The sequence below is a fragment of the Capra hircus genome, chromosome 9 (assembly GCF_001704415.2).
Source record: "Capra hircus breed San Clemente chromosome 9, ASM170441v1, whole genome shotgun sequence".
NCBI classification, from domain to species: Eukaryota; Metazoa; Chordata; class Mammalia; order Artiodactyla; family Bovidae; genus Capra; species Capra hircus.
This window is the reverse complement of record NC_030816.1, coordinates 20,462,930-20,482,358: the sequence shown is the minus strand read 5'-3', so window position 1 is coordinate 20,482,358 and position 19,429 is coordinate 20,462,930. Positions and strand designations below refer to the sequence as shown.

The 19,429-nt window shown below is 43.6% G+C and overlaps 1 protein-coding gene across 1 annotated transcript in view; it reads left to right on the top strand.

The window, feature by feature from the left end:
* The window catches only part of DCBLD1 (discoidin, CUB and LCCL domain containing 1), a 75,276-nt gene extending 59,966 nt beyond the window's left edge, over nt 1-15,310 (top strand). Inside the window, exons 6-15 of the mRNA XM_018053023.1 lie at nt 1,230-1,363; nt 6,116-6,156; nt 7,089-7,304; nt 7,728-7,852; nt 8,106-8,265; nt 8,354-8,461; nt 9,939-10,026; nt 10,258-10,307; nt 11,050-11,169; nt 13,278-15,310. Coding sequence (XP_017908512.1) covers nt 1,230-1,363; nt 6,116-6,156; nt 7,089-7,304; nt 7,728-7,852; nt 8,106-8,265; nt 8,354-8,461; nt 9,939-10,026; nt 10,258-10,307; nt 11,050-11,169; nt 13,278-13,786 — 1,551 coding nt within the window. The 3' untranslated portion in view covers nt 13,787-15,310. The remainder of the gene's footprint in view (nt 1-1,229; nt 1,364-6,115; nt 6,157-7,088; nt 7,305-7,727; nt 7,853-8,105; nt 8,266-8,353; nt 8,462-9,938; nt 10,027-10,257; nt 10,308-11,049; nt 11,170-13,277) is intronic.

Sequence of the window (19,429 nt, the reverse complement as noted above, 5' to 3'; positions counted from 1 at the left end):
ATATTTCTCCCAGCAATCTTGATTGCAGCTTGTGCTTCATCCAGCCCAGCATTTTGCATGATATACTCTGCATATAAGTTAAATAAGCAAGGTGACAATATACAGCTTTGACATACTCATTTCCCAATTTGGAACCAATCCGTTTTTCCATGTCTGGTTCTAACTATTGCTTCTTGACCTGCATACAGGTTTCACAGGAGGCAGGTAAGGTGGTCAGATATTCCCATCTCTTGAAGAATTTTCATAGTTTGTTGTGATCCACACAGTCAAAGGTGTTACCAGTCAATGAAGCAGAAGTAAATGTTTCTTCTGGAATTCTCTTGCTTTTTCGATCATCCAGCAGATGTTGGCAATTTGATCTCTGGTTCATCTCCCTTTTCTAAATCCAGCTGAACATCTGGGAGTTCTCAGTTCATGTATTGCTGAAGCCTGGCTTGGAGAATTTTGAGCATTACTTAGCTAGCATGTGAAATGAGTGCAATTGTGCGATAGTTTTTGAACATTCTTTGGCATTGCCCTTCTTTGGGATTGGAATGAAAACTGACCTTTTCCAGTCCTGTGGCCAGTGCTAAGTTTTCCAAATTTGCTGGCATATTGAGTGTAGCCCTTTAACAGCATCATATTTCAGGATTTGTAAGAAGCTGAGCAGCTATCTATTCTTGCTGAACAAGTCACCCCAGAACTTAAAATGATGTTTTAAAATGATAGCCATTTTCTTTGCTGACCAGCTTGTGGGTCAACAATGCAGGTTGGTTGGTTCTTAAGCTTCCTTTGTCTAGAATTGCAGCTGCATTTGTGTGATAGATCATCTGGGGTGGGAGTCTCAGGAGGCCTCACTGGCAGTTGGCAGGGCCACATTACCTGCAGCAGAACAGAACAAGTGATGTGGCCCAGTTCAGATTCAGTGTAGGAGGTGACCACACAGGGGCATGGCCACCAGGAGGCATTATTCACTAGAGAGCCACGGATACTGTAAACCTCCTCCCTTCCTTCCTACCTCGTGGGAAGTTTCCCAAGTTAGTCAGCATAAATATATGGCTCTAATGTCATTCTGAGATGGTTATCTAATACTTTTTTCCATTCCCTTCTACTTTAAATGAATTTTAATTTAGCCAAATCATGGGTCATGTAGGTATCCTGACCACAAGTTGCAACAAAATGGAAAACTCCCACCATATGTGAAATGCATTGTTGAGTCACTTATAAGTGATGATGTTGCTGTATTTCAGACCTCTTTATTGTGCAAAGCCGCCATCCATGCAGGAGTGATTGCAGATGAAGTGGGTGGTCAGATCAGCATGTTTCTGCGCAAAGGGATAAGTCGATATGAAGGAATCCTGGCCAATGGTGTTCTCTCAAGGGAGTAAGTACTTAGGTTTTTGTTCTGAATGCAAGGTAACCCTGCAGGCATATGTAATCAGCTCACAATTTTTTTAAGACAGCTGGCATGTGATACCAAGGGTCTGTCAACTGGGAAAAATGTTTGAATGCTTAGAGTAGTATTTATAGTGGCCATTTGGGCTTCCCAGGTGGGCACTAATGGTAAAGAACCCACTTGCCAATGCAGCCGCCTTAAGAGATGCAGGTTTTATCCCTGGGTCAGGAAGATGCCCTGGAGGAGGGCATGGCAACCCTTTCCAGTATTCTTGCCTGGAGAATCCCATGGACAGAGCAGTCTGATGGGCGATGGTCCATAGCGTTGCAAAGAGTCCGACACAATTGAGGTGACTTGTCTTGCAGCAATAAAATAGTTCGCTGTTTATGCTGACAGGTTGGTTAAAATGGCACATTTCTAAAGTCCCAGGGCAGCAGAACATTCTCCTCTCAGGTGCTTCAGTGGGAGGGAATAAAGGCTTATTCCTCTCTGGTTTCTCCTGTTTATGTAAGCTACTGATTCTCGCCAACATTACCAAAGATATGAAGGAGACACAGGACTGAAATAAACCCAGGCAGAACCACAGAAATCCCTAGAGGATCCCTAGAGACCGTCTCTTAAGGATGAATAGCAGTTGAGAAGTGAAAAAAAGATGGCTTTTGTTAACACTGTTAACTTCTGTTTGTGTTATCCTTTAGTGTTTTACGAAAAAAAGTGTCAGTTGTTTTAAACACTTCAACCTCAGCTTTTCTTGCTTTCAGGTTTCCTCAGCTTCTAGAGAGGAAAACTAGAACTGTTATAGCTAAAATAGGCTAGCCTTATGATCCAGATGTCCATCCGTATAAGCAGGCAGCTAAGACTGGTCCAGAGGGACGCTCCCTTTGGAATGGGTGGCCACCTGGTGAGGGAGCAGTGCTGCTTGAGCCACTGTGTACACAGTTAGCGTCCTCAGGGATTGGCTTCAGGACCCCTATGGATACCCAAATCCAGGGCTGCTCAAGTTCCCTGTATGAAATGGCATAACATTTACATATAGCTGTGCACATCCTGCCATGGACTTTAAATCATCTCTAGATTACTTATAATACCTAATACAATGTAAATGCTATGTAAATAGTTGTCAATACTACTGTAAATGTTGTGTAAAGAGTTGCATGTGGCAAATTCAAATTTTGCTTTTTGGAATTTTTTTCCTGAAGATTTTTACTCTGGTTGGTTGAATCTGGGGATGCAAAATCTGCAGATATGGCTGACTGTATATACACATGTATGTGCTCCTACATATGAACTATAAACATAAATAACATTTTATATTATGTACACATGTATTATATATGCTCACACATAAGTATATACATTTTTTTAAACTTACATATTTACCTCAAAATCTTTGGGACATTAAAATTTATATCCTGATTTATAAATTTATACCCTGATTTATGGGGCGCTTCCCAGGTGGCACTAGTGGAAAAGAGCCGCGGGTTCAATCCCTGGGTCAGCAAAATCACCTGGAGGAGGGCAGAGCAACCCACTCCAGTATTCTTGCCAGGAGAACAGAAGAATCCCATGGACAGAGGAGTCTGGTGAGCTACAGTCCATGGGTGGCAGAGAGTCAGACATGATTTATAGTATTTATAGCACAGCGTATTGCTTCTGCACAGTAAGCTTTAAGTGTCTGCTCAACTTTGACTGTTGAAGATCTACTTATGTGTTTTATGGTTTGCTCTATTGATACTGTGTTACTATTTATCAGGAAGGTATCCAGCTGTGACCTGGATCTGTTGCGGTGCTACTTCTCCAAACAGGCCCAAAAAACTGGCCTCTGGCCTTAAGTCTGTTGTTTTTGGATATCTTGCCTTTTTGAATACATTTGCATGCTTCTTTTTTAGAAAAACAGGATAGGAAAAAGTTAAACTTGTATTACTTGGATTTTATTTTACTTTTGAAGAAAAGTTATTTAAGCTATTGAATAAAAGTAGACATAATGTCCTCAATTACTTCTTGTACATCAACTGGACTTACTACATTAGAAGTCACTTTATATAATTTGATATTAAACTTTAGGGCAAAAGTAAGAGTCCAGAAATCTAAATCATAAATGAATTAGCAAAGTTTTGCTCCACAATCCATATAGTTATTTGAACTAATTGAATGATTTTGCTTTGGTGTGCAAAAGTCAACTATATCAAGGTCCCTTCTCCCCTCTGGCTCTGTGGTCTTCTTTTTGTGATCAGCAGAAGAGTAAACTGTGTGCTCACACCATCCCTTCCACTGATTTCCACTCCCAGGTCTTCAGGGAGCCGCTGTTTTGATCGGTGGTGTTTTGCTGTTGGGGAAGCACAGTACATGCGGTCATTGAACTTCTGTTCCCACGCATGATTGTTTGGTGTTCAGGAAGACACACAGAAGGAAGCATTGCCACTGAGGAAGAAGGGGTCCCTAAAGTAAATATCTAGGGTTCTTCTGGGATTCATCCTGGGTCAGGTCACTTCCCTGATCTGAGGAGACCAGAATGGAATCAGGAAGAGCCACTGACCTCACAGAGGACGATGGCTCAGACCATCTGCAGAGAGGGCTTTGTGTTTACATCAGACAATTCATGATGGCTTCTGCAGCCCTCTGGGAAGGCTGGCAATTCCTGGAATCTGATTCATTCACCCTAGTGTGCAAATGCCTCAGAATCTCATCCTCCCTAGGGGGTTTTTATTTTTAAAAGCAGCAGCTTATTTACTTACAGAATTCTCTAGGTGTTTGTATTTAATTAGTTTAATTGGGTGAAATGGAAAAACATATTCCAGCTGATAATAGAGGAGAGCCAAGCAGAGAGATCTGAGAAGCACAGCCTTCCCTAGCATCATCATCTTCTCAGGGTTAACTCCAAAGCTAACCTTCTTGCTTTAACTTCTCTTTTTCAGTCACAGAATAAATCTTTTAATGATTCATGGCAGTGAGAGCACATCCAGGCGATCAGGGAAGAGGCAGTATTATTTGGGCTTATCCAGCCAAACTTCAAGTGTAATAGTGCAGGAATGTTAGAGGAAATGGAAAAATCAAGAAGAGGTTCTAAATACATCTTAACTAATTTAAATATGAATCGCAAAAATGTGAACTGCAACAGTGTGGACCTTTCTTTAAAGGCTAGGAAAACTGGGTCCTCACCTCCACGCAGCCACTAACTATGAACTGAAGGAGGCCCGATGATCCACGTGGGCCTGCATTTTCTCATGTGTGAAATGGTTGGTCCCTGCATTATATTTGGCACGGATCATAACAGAACCTGAATGTGGAAAACCAAGGCTTACAGAGTCTCTTCCTGAGAGTGGACAAAGAATAAGAAAGAAAAGTGAAGCGAGTGAAGAGAAGTCGCTCAGTCGTGTCCGACTCTTTGCGACTCCATAGACTGTAGCCTACCAGGCTCCTCCATCCATGGGATTTTCCAGGCAAGAGTACTGGAGTGGGTTGCCATTTCCTTCTCCAGAGAATCTTCCCGACCCAGGGATCAAACCCGGGTCTCCTGCATTGTAGGCAGACGCTTTACCATCTGAGCCACCAGGAAAAGCCTGTTACTTACTTATGAAAGAAAAACCTGTTACTTAAGAAAAAACCAAAAAACAAAACCTTTGATGTAAATGTGCTAATACTCTTGTCCAGACTATTTTTGGGTTCTCTGGATTTCACATTTCAGTACTCTTTGTCCATTATTGCCATAGTAATTGAGTCAAAACATCTAAAATTGTAAGCAGTACTCAGATTGTAAAATTGAACATGACAGTGATATCTACCTTTTTTGTTTACCTCTGGTATCTAATACATAAAGCATGATGCATATAAGATGAATCTTGAAATTTTCAAGTTTTCTATTCATTCTCTGTACTGTCACAGCATTGAGTTGATGAGGGATTTACAAAAAGAGAAATGTGATTGTAGGCCTTAGGAACCTCTTCCCTGCTGGAGACAACTGCAGAGCAAGGCTGATTTGATAAGTTCGCCAGGAAAGTAATACAAGTCATAGAACTGGGGGGCCCAGAGCCCCAAGGGTCAGTGCCAGCTGTGCAGGACTGTCCAGCAGCAGTGGGGGACTGGTTCAGGACCTGTCAGTGAGGTGCTCTGAGTTTTCTCCAGGTGCACCTTGGTATCCAGAGGCAGGAACTGCTTCACAGCTTGGTGTCTTTGCTGCAGGAGGTCAGAGTGTGACTGGAGGGACCAGGCTGAGAAGGGCCACTCAGGGAAGGAGTGAAGTCTATAGCAAAGGCAGCAGATAACATGCTCATTCTTCTAAAAGTGAGCAGGCGTCTTCATGTCTCAGTGGTCCTTGATGGTTGATAGTGAGTGGGGCGCTGTGGGGGTGCCTGCTGAAGCAAAGGGCATGTCCTTTCTGCCTCTGTCACCACAAACTCATTACCTGGGATTTCAGGGTGTCTTAGAGACCGTATATTTGTACATTTCCTTCCCAGTACACTGTGGCGTGATGGAAACGGCACGGAATTTTTATTCACAAGCAGTGCCTCGAGTGTCCTGGCCACTGGCCACCTCTATGAATTCAGGGAAGTTGCTTACCTTCAAAGGGCCCGAGTTTCTTGGTCTATGAAAAGCCAGTGACGGAGAGAAGAGTGGCCTTGCCAGGTGCTCTGAGGACCACGTGCGGTGTGGGAAGGCTCTGAGCCCCGTGCTGCAGCGCTGTACCAGTCATTAAGATCCAGTAAGCAACTCACCTCCTCATCTTTGTGTTTATTATTTCAGTGGTTCCCTGTCAGACAAGCGCTTTCTGTTTACCTCCAATGGTAAGGATCATGCTTTCCTTAAAAATTTGATAATTTAAAAATCTTCAGGGGTAGTTTATTCTTCCATACCCCTCAGATGAGACAGTTTAAAAGATTATTTTTGTTTCCCCTCAGGCTATGTAGCACCAATATGCTGTGACTTAAAAATACATCAGAGAATAAACCCAATTAGCACTAGGAAGAAATTTTTTTAAAAATAATCTCTCAAACTTTTGCCGAAAAGAGTGAAAATTTAAAATGACATTTAAGATAAATTCCTTTGTCAATTTTTAACAGAAAAAGCTTTTGAGTAAGTACAACTTGTACTTGTGATCAAGTTATTGAAAATGAATATATAGTATAAAGGCCTTTTTTAGCCCCTCCATCATGGAACTTATTCCAGGGAAATAGTCTCCCTTATACAAGATATTTGGGGAGAACTGCCCAGGAAGAGGACTGGCCTTTTATCTGCTGCCCTCGCATTGTCTTGGGCATTGCTGTAGTTGAGCGCCTAGGGGTGATGTTGGGTATGATGAACTGATCTTTGAGCACCTGCTGTACCTGCTCTTCAAGGGTACAGAGCATGAAGTCCCCCTTCTAATCAACTGAGAAGAACCTCAGCATTAAGCTTTTAAGACACCTTGCACTTCATTGAAACTAGGGTGAATTTAGGAGGATAGAAAGGAAAATCTACAGTGGGGACAAAGAGATATCACTTTTAGGGGATATACATTCTGTTAAAAACACAGCAACAATTTCAAGACACCACAGGACCAACAAGTCAAATGGAACTCTGGATCATTAAAAACGGGTAATTAAACAGTTGATTCAGTATCAGAACAGAAGTAAATCAACTGACTCTAGGTGAAATGGGGTGGTGTGTGTTTTTTTTTTTTTTTTTTTGCTTTCATTTTGTGTCCCTTTCTGAAATCTTTTCCTGCCCTTTATCCTAGGCTGCAGTGGATCCTTGATTTTGGAACCTGACAGGCAAATCAGAGCTTCTTCTTCTTGGGAGTGGATCAACGAGACTGGAGATCAGGTCCGCTGGTCTCCTGGCCAAGCCCGACTTCAGGACCAAGGCCCGTCGTGGGCTTCAGGAGACAGGAGCAAGAATCACAAACAGAGAGAGTGGCTGAGGATAGATTTGGGAGAGAAAACGAAAATAACAGGTACGGACACAACTGCAATTTCATGAAACAAGATGACTTGCCATTGAAATTGTCTTGAATTTGCATGGGTGTCCCCATCTCAAAATATCATGTTTTGTTTAAAAGTAACAAATCTTCAAAAAAAAAAAAAGAGTGATAAATCTTCACCTTGTCTCTGTGAGAAGAACCTGTGTGGAGGATATACAGATGGATGTGTGGATAAGAGAGCTGGTATCTCTTTGTGAAACCTTTTTAGGGCATGTTGTCAGTGTGAAAACTCATTTGTCATCACGTTTCTAAATGCGGATAAGAAAAGCAGGCCTGAAAAATGATTTGAAATTTCAGATGGGGGAGGGGGGAAAGGAAAAGAAACCTGAAAATAATAAAGCAAGTTATGGATAACATATTTTTAAAACTAACCCATAAATAATATTTTCTTACAAGGAATTAGGACTACAGGATCCACACAGTCTAATTTCAACTTCTATGTAAAGAGTTTTGTAATGAACTTCAGAAACAACAACTCCAAGTGGAAGACCTATAAAGGAATTGTGAATAATGAAGAAAAGGTAAGAAACACTCTGGAGGGAGGAACTGAGTCGGAGAGCGGGCCTCTGGATATTTTCATTAGTGTGTTTCCAGTACCACATCCAGTTACTTAGCCTTTGAGTGCAAAGCCTTGTATCTTCAATATCAGGCATGTCTATACAAATGCAGCGGACACAGAATCCTGGCTTTGATTTCGTATCACCAGGTGTGAGTGGGTTGATCAAGACCTAGAAACTAACAGAATCTCCAGGTAAAAGTTACTTGTTCCTACAGGTGTTTCAGGGCAACTCTAATTTTCGGGACCCCGTGCGGAACAATTTCATCCCTCCCATTGTGGCCAGATACGTGCGGGTCATCCCCCAGACGTGGCACCAGCGGATAGCCTTGAAAGTGGAGCTCCTTGGCTGCCAGATTGTACCAAGCAGGACTCAGGGTGAGTGACGGAGTTACTGAATTCCGGTCCCCTCCTTTCACAAACTGCTGTTACCAGTGTAGTTTCTCCAACATCTCTTCTCACTCAGGTAATGACTCACTGGTGTGGCACAAAACAAGTGTGAATACTGTTGGTTCAACGAAAGGAGAAGATAAGACAATCTCAAAACCTATCCCCTCTGAAGAAGTGCCCAAAGGTATGGCAGGGATCGTTTTGTGGTTTCTTAAGGAACATAACTGGTATTCCAGCCAATAATACAGTAGCTTCAACAACATTCTTTTTTCCTCTGTCATATAAGTGTCTGGAGGCAGATGGTTCAGAGGTATCTGCATAACCATAAGATAATATGTATCCACGCTTTTCATTGCAATGCTGTAAGTAGAAACAGACTGGAAACAAAAGTATGTGCCCTTCAAACACTACATAAATCTTTTGTAGGAAAAAAATAGCAATAGCACATTCATGCCATGGACTTCTCTAATAACCATAAAAAAGTATATTAGAGAAAGTTCTCTGAGACACACTGACAACTTAAAATAATAAACATTAAAAATAAATTTTTTTCAGAATGTAAAATAATTTGCATATTTTATACAATTTGGTAGATTTGAGAGATATATATAAGAAATTAAAAATCATCCACAAATCAACATCCATGGTCACCATATTCCACTGTGTATCCAATTATATTTATTTTTGTAACTTCTAGACAAAGTGGCAGCATACCGCATATTTTGTTCTGTAGCATATATTTTTCATTTGACATTGTATTATGAGCATTTTCCAATGCTATTAAATAGTTGAAAAACACAGTTACTAATATCTTTATAGTATTTCTTCATATGGACATACCATCATTTAGTTAACCATTTCCCTGGATGTTACTGGATGTTTGACCTGTTAGATCTTCCCCAAATTCCCACTGTTACTTACATCAATATTGTTCCCTTCTAAGTTCCTTGTCTTCCGTTTCATGAACTACACATTTCCACTCCTGATCATTCCTTTATTTTCTTCCCCGGGAACACAGGAAAAAGAAGGGTTAAGAAGAAACATTTCTCCTTTAGTTTTCATAGTTTCTACAAGCTTGGGGTCTTCAGTGGCTGTTAAAGTGACCTTCTTCCTTAAACAGACCCTTGTGGGAAGACATGGTCTGATGTTAGGGTGCATTTCCTTTCAGTCCACAGTTCCAAAGGTCTGGTTCCCTGGGCTTCTGTTACCCTACAGGTCCAAACCTGCCCCCCTCTTGGGGAAATGCTTACCTGCCGCCATCTTGGGGAAATGCTTACCTGAGCCACGCTGAGAGTTCTGCACTGGGCTTACATCATCTACCTGCCTGAATAAGGCCAGCTATAAACCTCCCCAGCCATTTTGGTTTTTAGTCTAATATGATCCAGGCAACAAATTCAGAGTAAATGTTAATCCCAAGAAACAGTGGAAAGTGCCTTGGTGGGGCGGGGGCGGGGAGGGAGATCAATTTTATTTTCCTAAACTTTAGCTGGGATTTTGAGTCCTCTCTTTTTGGTTTCCAGTATCATTACATGTCTAGCATGCATTCTTTTTCCCCACATGTTAAACCAGTGAGGACTTTTCAAATCAGTGTCCAGTTTTAGATCATGGGATTTGGTCGCGCTTCATTTCTGTTGTAATGTGGTGGCTTTCCCCCTTTTTAGGATTAAACATCACAACTATTGTTATTCCACTGGTGCTCTTCTTCTTCGTGCTGGCTGTTGGAGTGGGAATCTTTGCAGTCCTTAGAAAGTATGTGGCTTCACATTTAAAAACATTTTTATTCTAATTATGTCAACAATCACAAAAGTTTAATGCTCTTCATATGTTCATGTGTAGAAAGCAGCATCACTTCTTCCAAGATAAAATGTTAGCTTATACTTTTAAAACAAGTTGGAGAGAGGGAGAAAGTATCAAGTATTATTTCATGAGTAGTACCTATCATTTAGAAATATTTTCAGTGGGATTTTTTTGTTTTAATAGGAAGAAGAAGAAAGGAAATCCTTATGGATCATCTAAGACTCAGAAAACAGGTTGGCTGAAAAAACTGTTACAGTTTTATTCTGTCTTTGAGGACATGAAAACCCACACACATGGTTAAAGAAATAAGATTTAATAGCTTTAAGTTAGCAAATCTAACAGGAAAGAATATATTGTATCCTATCTCTTAATTTAGAATCTTCACAGCCAGTTTACTTTTACCTTTGTTCAACATCATCCCATCATTTGTCAAAATTATTTTTTGGCAACTGGAGTTTGAGTCACCACACTGCCTTCAGGCCTTGTGTTTTTCATTCTGGGAAATCCGGGGAAGGACTGGGTCTGGCAGGTTTCAGAGACTCCTTAGGACACGGGATCAGCTGTGGTCCAGAGAGAGGGCAGCAGGCAGGACCCCTGAGAATCCCAAGGCCACCTTAGGGTGCCACCTTCAAAGGCTCTGAACCGCCAGCTGTGTGGACTCTTCAAGGTCACAAATGCCCTGTCAGCTCAGATTAGGAAAGTTCATGCCCGGGTAGTCTAAACTGGGGATAATCTGGGGGCTGACGGGTACACATTTGGAGTGGGAAAACAAGTGCATTTTACAGGCACGGTGGAAAGCGTGGTTTGGGTGGCGTGTGCTGCTGCTGTTTCTACCACACACCTGGAGAGTGTGGTTGTGCGTGTGTCACAGTCAGCTGGCAACAGGCAGCCTGACCTCTGACTTTAGGAGGAACCTGTTGTGGAGTGACTGTGTTATACTCCTGAGATATTTGTTCCGTGTTATCTTTATTGCAGACTGTTGGAAGCAGATCAAGTATCCCTTTGCCAGGCATCAGTCAGCTGAGTTTACCATCAGCTATGATAATGAAAAGGAGATGACACAAAAGTTGGATCTCGTCACCAGTGATACAGCAGGTAGGCACCAAGTCTCCGTGGCTGCTGTAAGGTGCTGCTTACGGGAGAGGGGAGGCCGGGAAGAGAGGTACGACCGAAGCCTTTTGTTTAGACAGGGTCTGGTGCATCACTGTGCTCTGTAAAGAGTCACAGACTAACACTGAAATATTTCTCCAAAGCCCCATTTAGCGCAGACTCTTACACCTGCAGGGCCTCTAATGACACCCAGAGCGATGGTCCTGAAGTACCACTGAAACTTGGATGCCCTTACTTAATCTATTTTTGTTACTAAGGTTTTGATTAAGGCACTAGGAAAGAGGGACTAGAAAGATGAATTCAGCATAGCTCCTGCTCTAAAGAACGAGGAAGGACATGAAGCAATCTGTTAGGATGGCCTCAGGGTTTTGACAAGCCATTGTGGAGTCACTGGATTTATGAAGAAGGATCTATTGTTTGGTTTTTCAAAATGTCTAATCCATCAAGGACCAATAGTTTTGTGAAATACAGTATACGTAGTAAGTGAAATTTTAAAAAGAAATTGAAAAAATTGTTTTAATTTTTAAAAAACTTTTTGGCCATGCCCTATGGCACATGGGATCTTCTTTCCCTTACCAGGGATTGAACCCCTGCATTGGAAATGCAGAGTCTTAATCACTGGATCACCAGGGAAGTCCCACAGTAATCGATTACTAACCCATATGCTCCAGGAACTCCTTTTCTAAGTGGCTTCCATCTGTGCATCCCATTTTTCAGGGCTTAACAGCTGGGAAGCTCCTCTTTCCTCTTACCCTACTTACATTGTTGGTGACCAATTCTTCTGATGGTGGTTTAGTTCTTCTGATGGTGGTTTAGTCGCTAAGTCATGTCCGACTCTTGTGACCCCATGGACTGTAGCCCGTCAGGCTCCTCTGTCCATGGGATTCTCCAGGTGAGAATATAGAAGTGGGTTGCCGTTTCCTTCTCCAGGGGATCTTCCTGACCCAGGAATCGAACCCAGCTCTCCTGCATTGCAGGCAGATTCTTTACCCACTGAGCTATGAAGGAGGCCGTATTCTTCTGATACCTGTCCCCAATGTGTGGTCCTTCCAAAGCTGCTGCTAGTCCCCTAATTTATGACTTTTTGGGTTTCATTTCTCTTTTTACTTTTATCTTTCCCTCTTCTGTCTCCTTCCAGGGTTACCTCTCGTTGCCAGTCACTTATTTAGAATCTCCATAGGTTTCTATACAATTAAGCCAAACTCTCTGGCAGGGCGCTTACTGCCCACCATGATGTAGGGTATAGGCAACAACTCGCGCCTGGAGCATGTGTTTGTATTCTTGCCCCACTGGCTGCTACCTGTGTGATCCTGGAAAAATTACTTAAATTTCTCTCTGCTTCAGTTTCCCGTCTGTAAACCTACTATGCGGAAACTACCTCATAATACTTTTTTTCCAGAGGATTTAACTAATTGATTTATTAATGTTATAGAATAGTGCCTGGCGCCAAGAAAGGACTCCATAAATGCGAGCTTTATGATTATCGTTGTTGTTTAGTCGCTCAGTTGTGTGCTCTTTCTCACCCCATGGACTGTAGCCAGGCTCCCCTGTCCATGGGATTCTCCAGGCATTACTGGGGTGTGTAGCCACTCCCTTCTGCAGGGGATCTTCCTGGCCCAGGGATCGAACCCGCGTCTCTTAGGTCTCCTGCACTGGCAGGCAGGTCTTTTACCAGGAGTGCCACCTGGGAGGCCCATGATCACCATTACCAGTTGCCGTTAACTCCCAACCTATCACTCTGGTCTTTGCTTTCTATTAAATTTCTCCACATCTCCCATACTCTGGTTACACCACACTCTTTGTTCATGGTTGTTTAATACGTTGTTCAGTCACTTTTCCCTTTCCTGACAGTATTATCTTCAACTCCAAAATTTAGCCTTTCAAGAGCCAGTTTAAGAGCTCCATGAAGATGTTCTTTCATACCCCTAGGTGTGGTTAGAGGTAACCTCTGCCTCTCGAGGCGTGGTATCTGTGCTGCTTACATCGCTGTCCTTCTCTTCCGCCTGGTACACGTCAGGCACCGGGCAGAGCACCCCCTCTGTGGACAGCCGGGGAGTGGCTGGAGTACCATAAGTCTGCTCTTTGGGTTTCAGATTACCAGCAGCCTCTCATGATTGGCACCGAGACGGTCACCAGGAAGGGCTCCACCTTCCGGCCGATGGACACCGAGGCGGACGCGGCGGGGTCGGGTACCGAGGCCGGCGGCCACTACGACTGCCCCCTGCCGGCCGGCCGCCACGAGTACGCGCTGCCCTTGACCAACCCCGAGCCCGAGTACGCCACGCCCATCGTGGAGCGGCACCTGGCCCGCGCGCACACCTTCTCGGCGCGGAGCGGCTACCGCGTGCCGGGGCCCCGGCCGGCGCACAAGCACTCCCTCTCCTCTGGTGCCTTCTCCCCAGCCGCCGGCTACCAGCGGCCGCCGAGCCCCGCGCCCGCGGAGCCGGGCTACGACCAGCCCAAAGGCGGCGGCTTAGCCGCGGGCTGCGCGCCTCCCGACCATCAGAAGCCCCAGGTCAGCCCCGCGAGCAGCGCTGCCTACTTGGCCCCCAGAGACTGCCTCAGACCCCTCAGCCCGACGGCCATGACCGCTCTTCTGTGAACACACACACTGTGAACGAAGCTGCTGCTGCGGTACTGAGCGCCGGACTGCGCGCCGCCCTGGAAGCCGATGCGCTCGGGAGAGAGTGCGTGCGAGTGTGGTGTGTGCGCGCGTGTGTGCGCAGTGGAACAGGATCCTGCGGGGAGCCCCCCCTCCACACTGTTTACAGAATTGTGCAGCTGGTTTGTTCTGACCCTGAGGGCCAGCGTCTGTGGGGTTTTGTGGGCTAGAAAAATGAACAGTTTTCAGATGGCGTTTTCATTTCTCTAACTGTGATACTGAGCTGCTTCGATGTAAAAATGTGCAATCTGTACAGAGTTGTATTTAACAAGATTAAAGTAACTTAAATTTGCTTTAGCAGATTTTCGTTCTGCAGGGAGGTTAAGTGGGAGAATGCAGCTGTTGCAAAAACATATAATAGTATGTTCACTTTTAAAATATATTTTATCTGATACTGTGTTAGCAGCAGGTCTGTTTAAACTTAATCTTGTTGTTATTATGGCTCATTTCCTTTCCTTTGATATGGAAAACTAAAAGCATTGTTAGCATTCTTCTGCTGGAAGGAATGAAATTACTTGAAGCATGAAAAGCACACCAGGGTGGTGGTTTGCAGTTACTATTGTAGATTAAAAAGAACAAACAACATGCAGGCACCTCACTTCAGGTGGGCATGCGCAGTGGCCTATCAAGGGGTCCAAGGACCAGGTCTCCGTGGCCTGCAGGGGACCTCACTTCCCTCAGCCTGCAGGAGTTGGCCCTCTGAGCAGCTGGCCTTCCTGACAGGTTGCTTCTTGTTCACCTTGGGCCTGGCAGATAACTCGCTTTCACATGCAAATCTGCCTTTTCAAACTGTCTGCAAAGCCAAATGCCCAGACTTAGAGCAACCAAAACTGCTCAACAGACACAGTGAAGGTGGCACAGCAATTACGCTCTAAATTACTGTGTCAGATGCTTTTGTGCCTCAGATGAAAAATACTGCTGAGGGCAGACGCCCACACTTTTCATGACTCGTCGGAAACAGCGCATTGTACTATTTGAAAACACAAAAAAAGTTATTTGAAGTGTGTTCTTATTAAAAGTGACTGAAGCCAAATCTACATAGGGCTTTTTCTACTGAGATGGCTGGAAAGAGCTAATTTTGTAAGAAAAAAATTTCCCTGTAAGTAGGTGTCTATAATTCCAGATTGGCCCTGACTTCAGCTGTACCTCATTGTCCAGTGGTTTTATCTGAGTTTGCTTTGTAAGTTCACTGTGGGTGGGGGGCAGCAGGGGGGCGGCAGGTGTGAATTTAACCTCTTTTGTCAGAGGAAAGTGTATGTTTTTGTTTTAATAGAAAATGTGGACCAAAAAATTCCTTCCCTAAAAATGTATAATACTAGTTGTATGACACTTTCTGTGATACTGAGGTGCTGGAAGGTCACAGCAGACTATCTGTGGTTACTGTGGAGGACAAACCATTTACCTTGTGAGTTTACATGGTTTTCTATGCATACTAATTGTAATAAACTATGCCAAACCAATGTACATACCCACCTCTCATTGGTATCCTGCTTGCTGGCCTACTGAAGGCCCTGGAGGCTCAGCCTCCATACAAGGGCAAGCGGTACAATGGGAAGAGCATACGTGGCTTCCTCTGGTTGGTCCTAAGTTGGAAATAGGGACAGAAATGAGGGAAGCTGTCAGTTATTAATAAAGTCCTAGCGATCTGGGGTCAGTTTCAGGCATTTTAATTTGGCTTCCTGCATTGTTTCCAGAAGTAGTGGTCTGACTTCCTACAAGCCTGACTTACAGCAAGCTGGCCTCTCTATTGGCTACTGTGGATAATGAGTTGGTTTCCTATGCTTATTGCTGTAGGCTGCCAGCCAGAGTTCTGTTTTATTTATGGTCTGCCCATGACCCATCTGTATATCCAGTTTGTCATTACTTAACCCTGAGCCTCAGTTTCCTCATGCATAAAAACAATGTGAGTGTGCCTTCCTCCAAGGCTTACAGATAAGAACAGTGACATTTGGGCTGCATGTATTTTTAACATTAAAATACTAGTCAAAAAAACCACACTTCTCTACAGTGGAGCAGTGTCCATCTATCCCATTTCTTTCCCGTATACATGATCCAATAATGACAGAAAGAGCGAGGACAGGACTTTGTTTTTGAACACCACTTCCTCAGGATGGCCTCACCGCATAGCCCAGGATGGTCAGTGGAAAAGTCTGTCTGATACACCCAAAACAGCCAAGCCTAAACTACAGGATAAGAGCAGGAAAATACTATGCTTTTCTTTTCTGTTTTGCAAGATTAGCACCTATGATAAGGCAACTGTCTGTTTTTTTTCTATGTTATCAAATCCTACTGGGAGGCAAAAATTGCAGTCCGTCACTTCTTACGATTGTGGCAGAAAGATATCTGCTCAGACAGACAAGACTAAGCCATCCACAGAGGTTGCTGACGCTGCTCTGGCTTCTATTACTGTGATTTACACGTGCACTAACTCATATTTATAATCAGGCTAGAAAGGATGCTAGACATTTCTCTTATTTTGCACTGCTTTAGGTTCTTAGCAGAAACTGATATATTTATCACCACGAACAGCCTTTCACAAAAACATCATCACAAGGCCTTTCATAAATACATCAATTTAGCAATCCAAGTGTAGCCACCAGCTTGACCTCATTATTCTCAAAATGCTTCTCCCATTTGTTTATGCACCAACTATTAAGATTCTGAGAGCTACACTCACCCTGTGCTCCCTTGAGAGAAAGCACAAGCTTGGGCTCTCACCAGGACCTGGGAGAAGCTGAGCCCCACTAATGAGAAGCTAGGGTTGAATGAGTCCTCCTCGCGGTCTCTGCCCCCAGACCCAGCCCATCCAGTCGCCTAGAAGTGCCCTTCTCAAAGCCACACTGCTGTGTTCATGGCCCGCTACTGATCTTTCACCTCCAGCTGCGGGTCTCTCACCCAGCTTCTCCCTGTTCTGGGAATAAATTCCCCGACAGGTTTTAAAGATTTTCACTCTGCTTTTGGTATCCTGCAATTTTACCACTTGGGGCTGCTATAAATTCATCTGTATTCACTTGGGACTTGTGCTTCCAGAATCTCAGGACTCATCTTTATGAACTATGAAAAAGTCTCAGCCTCCCTTGTCCCATACTACTTGCCTCTGCTGTTTTCTTTATTCGCTCCCGGGATTCCTGTGGACGCTCACTGGGCCTTCTCATTCCATCATGTCTCTTCTTCCCCCTTATTTTCTCTTTATCGCTCTTGTTGCATTCCAGGTAAATTCCTGAAACAGTATAGCACAGTGGTTGAGTGCATGGTAGGCAAGGAACCAGAACTTCTCATTACCTGTTTTCTTGCTTGTTACCTGGGGCAAAAATATACTTTCCCCCTACCTATAGCTGTTGTATTACATGCAGCTTTCAGAGCACTGTCTGACCCACGTGAAGCACTGTATAAGATTACATATTATACTCCAGTTTACTAGTTTCCAGTTTTGCTATCTGCTATTTAATCATTGAGGTTTTAATGTCAATTAAAAAAAATTTCTGGAGGGTCTACTGATTCTTTTCCAAGTCTTCCCTTTTCTACAGTGTCTTGGTATATTTTCTTTGGCTTTGATTCCTTCTTTTAATCATGTGAAACCTCATTTTACATTCTTTTTTTGTTGTTGTTATCTTCATCTCATTGAGAGTAAGAGCCACAAAGTCTGTGTAATGATTTATAAAGCTCCATCAACACTGCCCAGTAAAACTTTTGCAAGAACGGAAATATTCTCTGAGCTGCTCAGTAGGGTAACCGCTCGAGTCACATGTGGCTAGAGTGACTGAAGAAAACTTTTTTTAATCTTGTTGACTTTTCATTTATTTAAATGTAGACAGCCAGATGTGACCACCGTGTTGGACAGGACACCCCGCATCGGGTGGTCACCTGTCTGACTTCATCCCCCACCTTGTTCACCCCAGGCCAGCCACGCGGAGCCCCTGGCTGCCACCTACCCGTGCCAGGGACCTATTCCGCAATTGCTCTTCTCTCCCTGGAAACCTCTTCCCCTGGACCACTGCACAGTTGGTTCTCTCAGCCCCATCGAGTCCGTACCCCAGTGAAAGCACACTGCTCCCCTAACACGTGTTCTATCTCCATTCCTGCTTCACTTTTCTCCTTGACGTGTGTCACTGTCTAATCCAGCACCGTTTTATTTTCTTGCTTATTATCTGACTCTCACCCTAGATCACATCCCATGAAGGAAATGACTTTTGTTCCCCGCGTATATTCCCAGCACTCAGGACAATTTTCAAGAAGGATTTGCTCAGTGACTGAAGAAGTTCCAGAGGCTCTGTCCTGTTTGTCATTTCCCCCGACTCTTGTTTGTGATGGTTTGTGTCTGTGTGGTTTCAGACTTCTGTGAGTCATCCCTGAGCAGGGTTTTTTCCTCCTGGTGAAAACTTTGTGATAATGTCTTTTCTGAGGGGTTTTTGAATTTCTATCTGTCAGGTACACCAGGTAGGGCTGCCAGATAAAAAGGATACCCTGTTAAGTCTGAATTTCAGATAAACAAGTAATTTTTTTAGTGTAAGTATGTTCTGTGCAATGGGACAGATTTATACGAAAAAGTTATTCATGTCCTTCCTATAATATGGATTTGTTAAATCTGGCAACTCTAGTACCAGGAGTAACAGCCACCTTGCTGTCCAAGATGGATTTAACTTTTCAAAAACCATGCCATACACACCTTCCTCCCGATCCCCACTTCCCCGACCACGCTCTCCTTCAGCCCCATGCAAAGCTCCCTTCCTTTATAGCTCTACCAGCTTTCTTCTCCATGCGTCCCCTACTATCTTCCAAGCCATTTCCCCCCTTCACTGGGGATATCAGCTAGCTCGGTTCTTCTCCAATCTTTCTCTATAATCATGTGGAAAAGTTCAGTGTCAACATGGTAACGTTTATGATTTTTTTGACATCTGCTCTAGAAACCTGCAGTTCATTCGGACCACCTCCATATATGTCCACACTTGTTATCAGCAAGAACTCCAGCTCTGAAATCTTAATAATTCTATCTCTGCTCAAAAGCTCCTGTTCTCTTCATTCTTTAGTTTTCATCCTACGGATTTACTGATCTCAAGAAGAGATTTAAAATTTACTTAATGCCTACATCCCATCACTTTCCTCTGGGGGTTAAACTTTTTCAGTTTTCTTTTCTCCCCCATCCATCACTTAAACTTTTTGTCTGAGCATCTTCACTCCATGGTCTTTCCAGGACTGACAACCTTAAGCCCCCAGTGACAACTCCCCTTCAGGATGTCATCTTCCCATATCCATCAGAGCAGCAGGAGAACAAGGCATAACTGTTCACATGGAGCCTTTCAAGAAAAACCCAATTACCTCAGGCTCATTATTCCTTACCCCTTTACACATCTTGGATCCACTTCTTTTTTCATCTCTTTCTGCCACTCTGCACAATTTCCCTCCAGAGATCTTGCCACATCTTTCATCTAGGCAAGTCATTAAGATCAGATCCGACAACTCCTTGTCCATCCTCTCCCCGCAAAAGCTGCATCTACTCCAGTCCTTTCCTCCTGTGCTGATGGAAAAAATGTTTGAAACCTTCACGCACCAATTTCTCCCTCATTTCAGATTTTGCTTCAATTA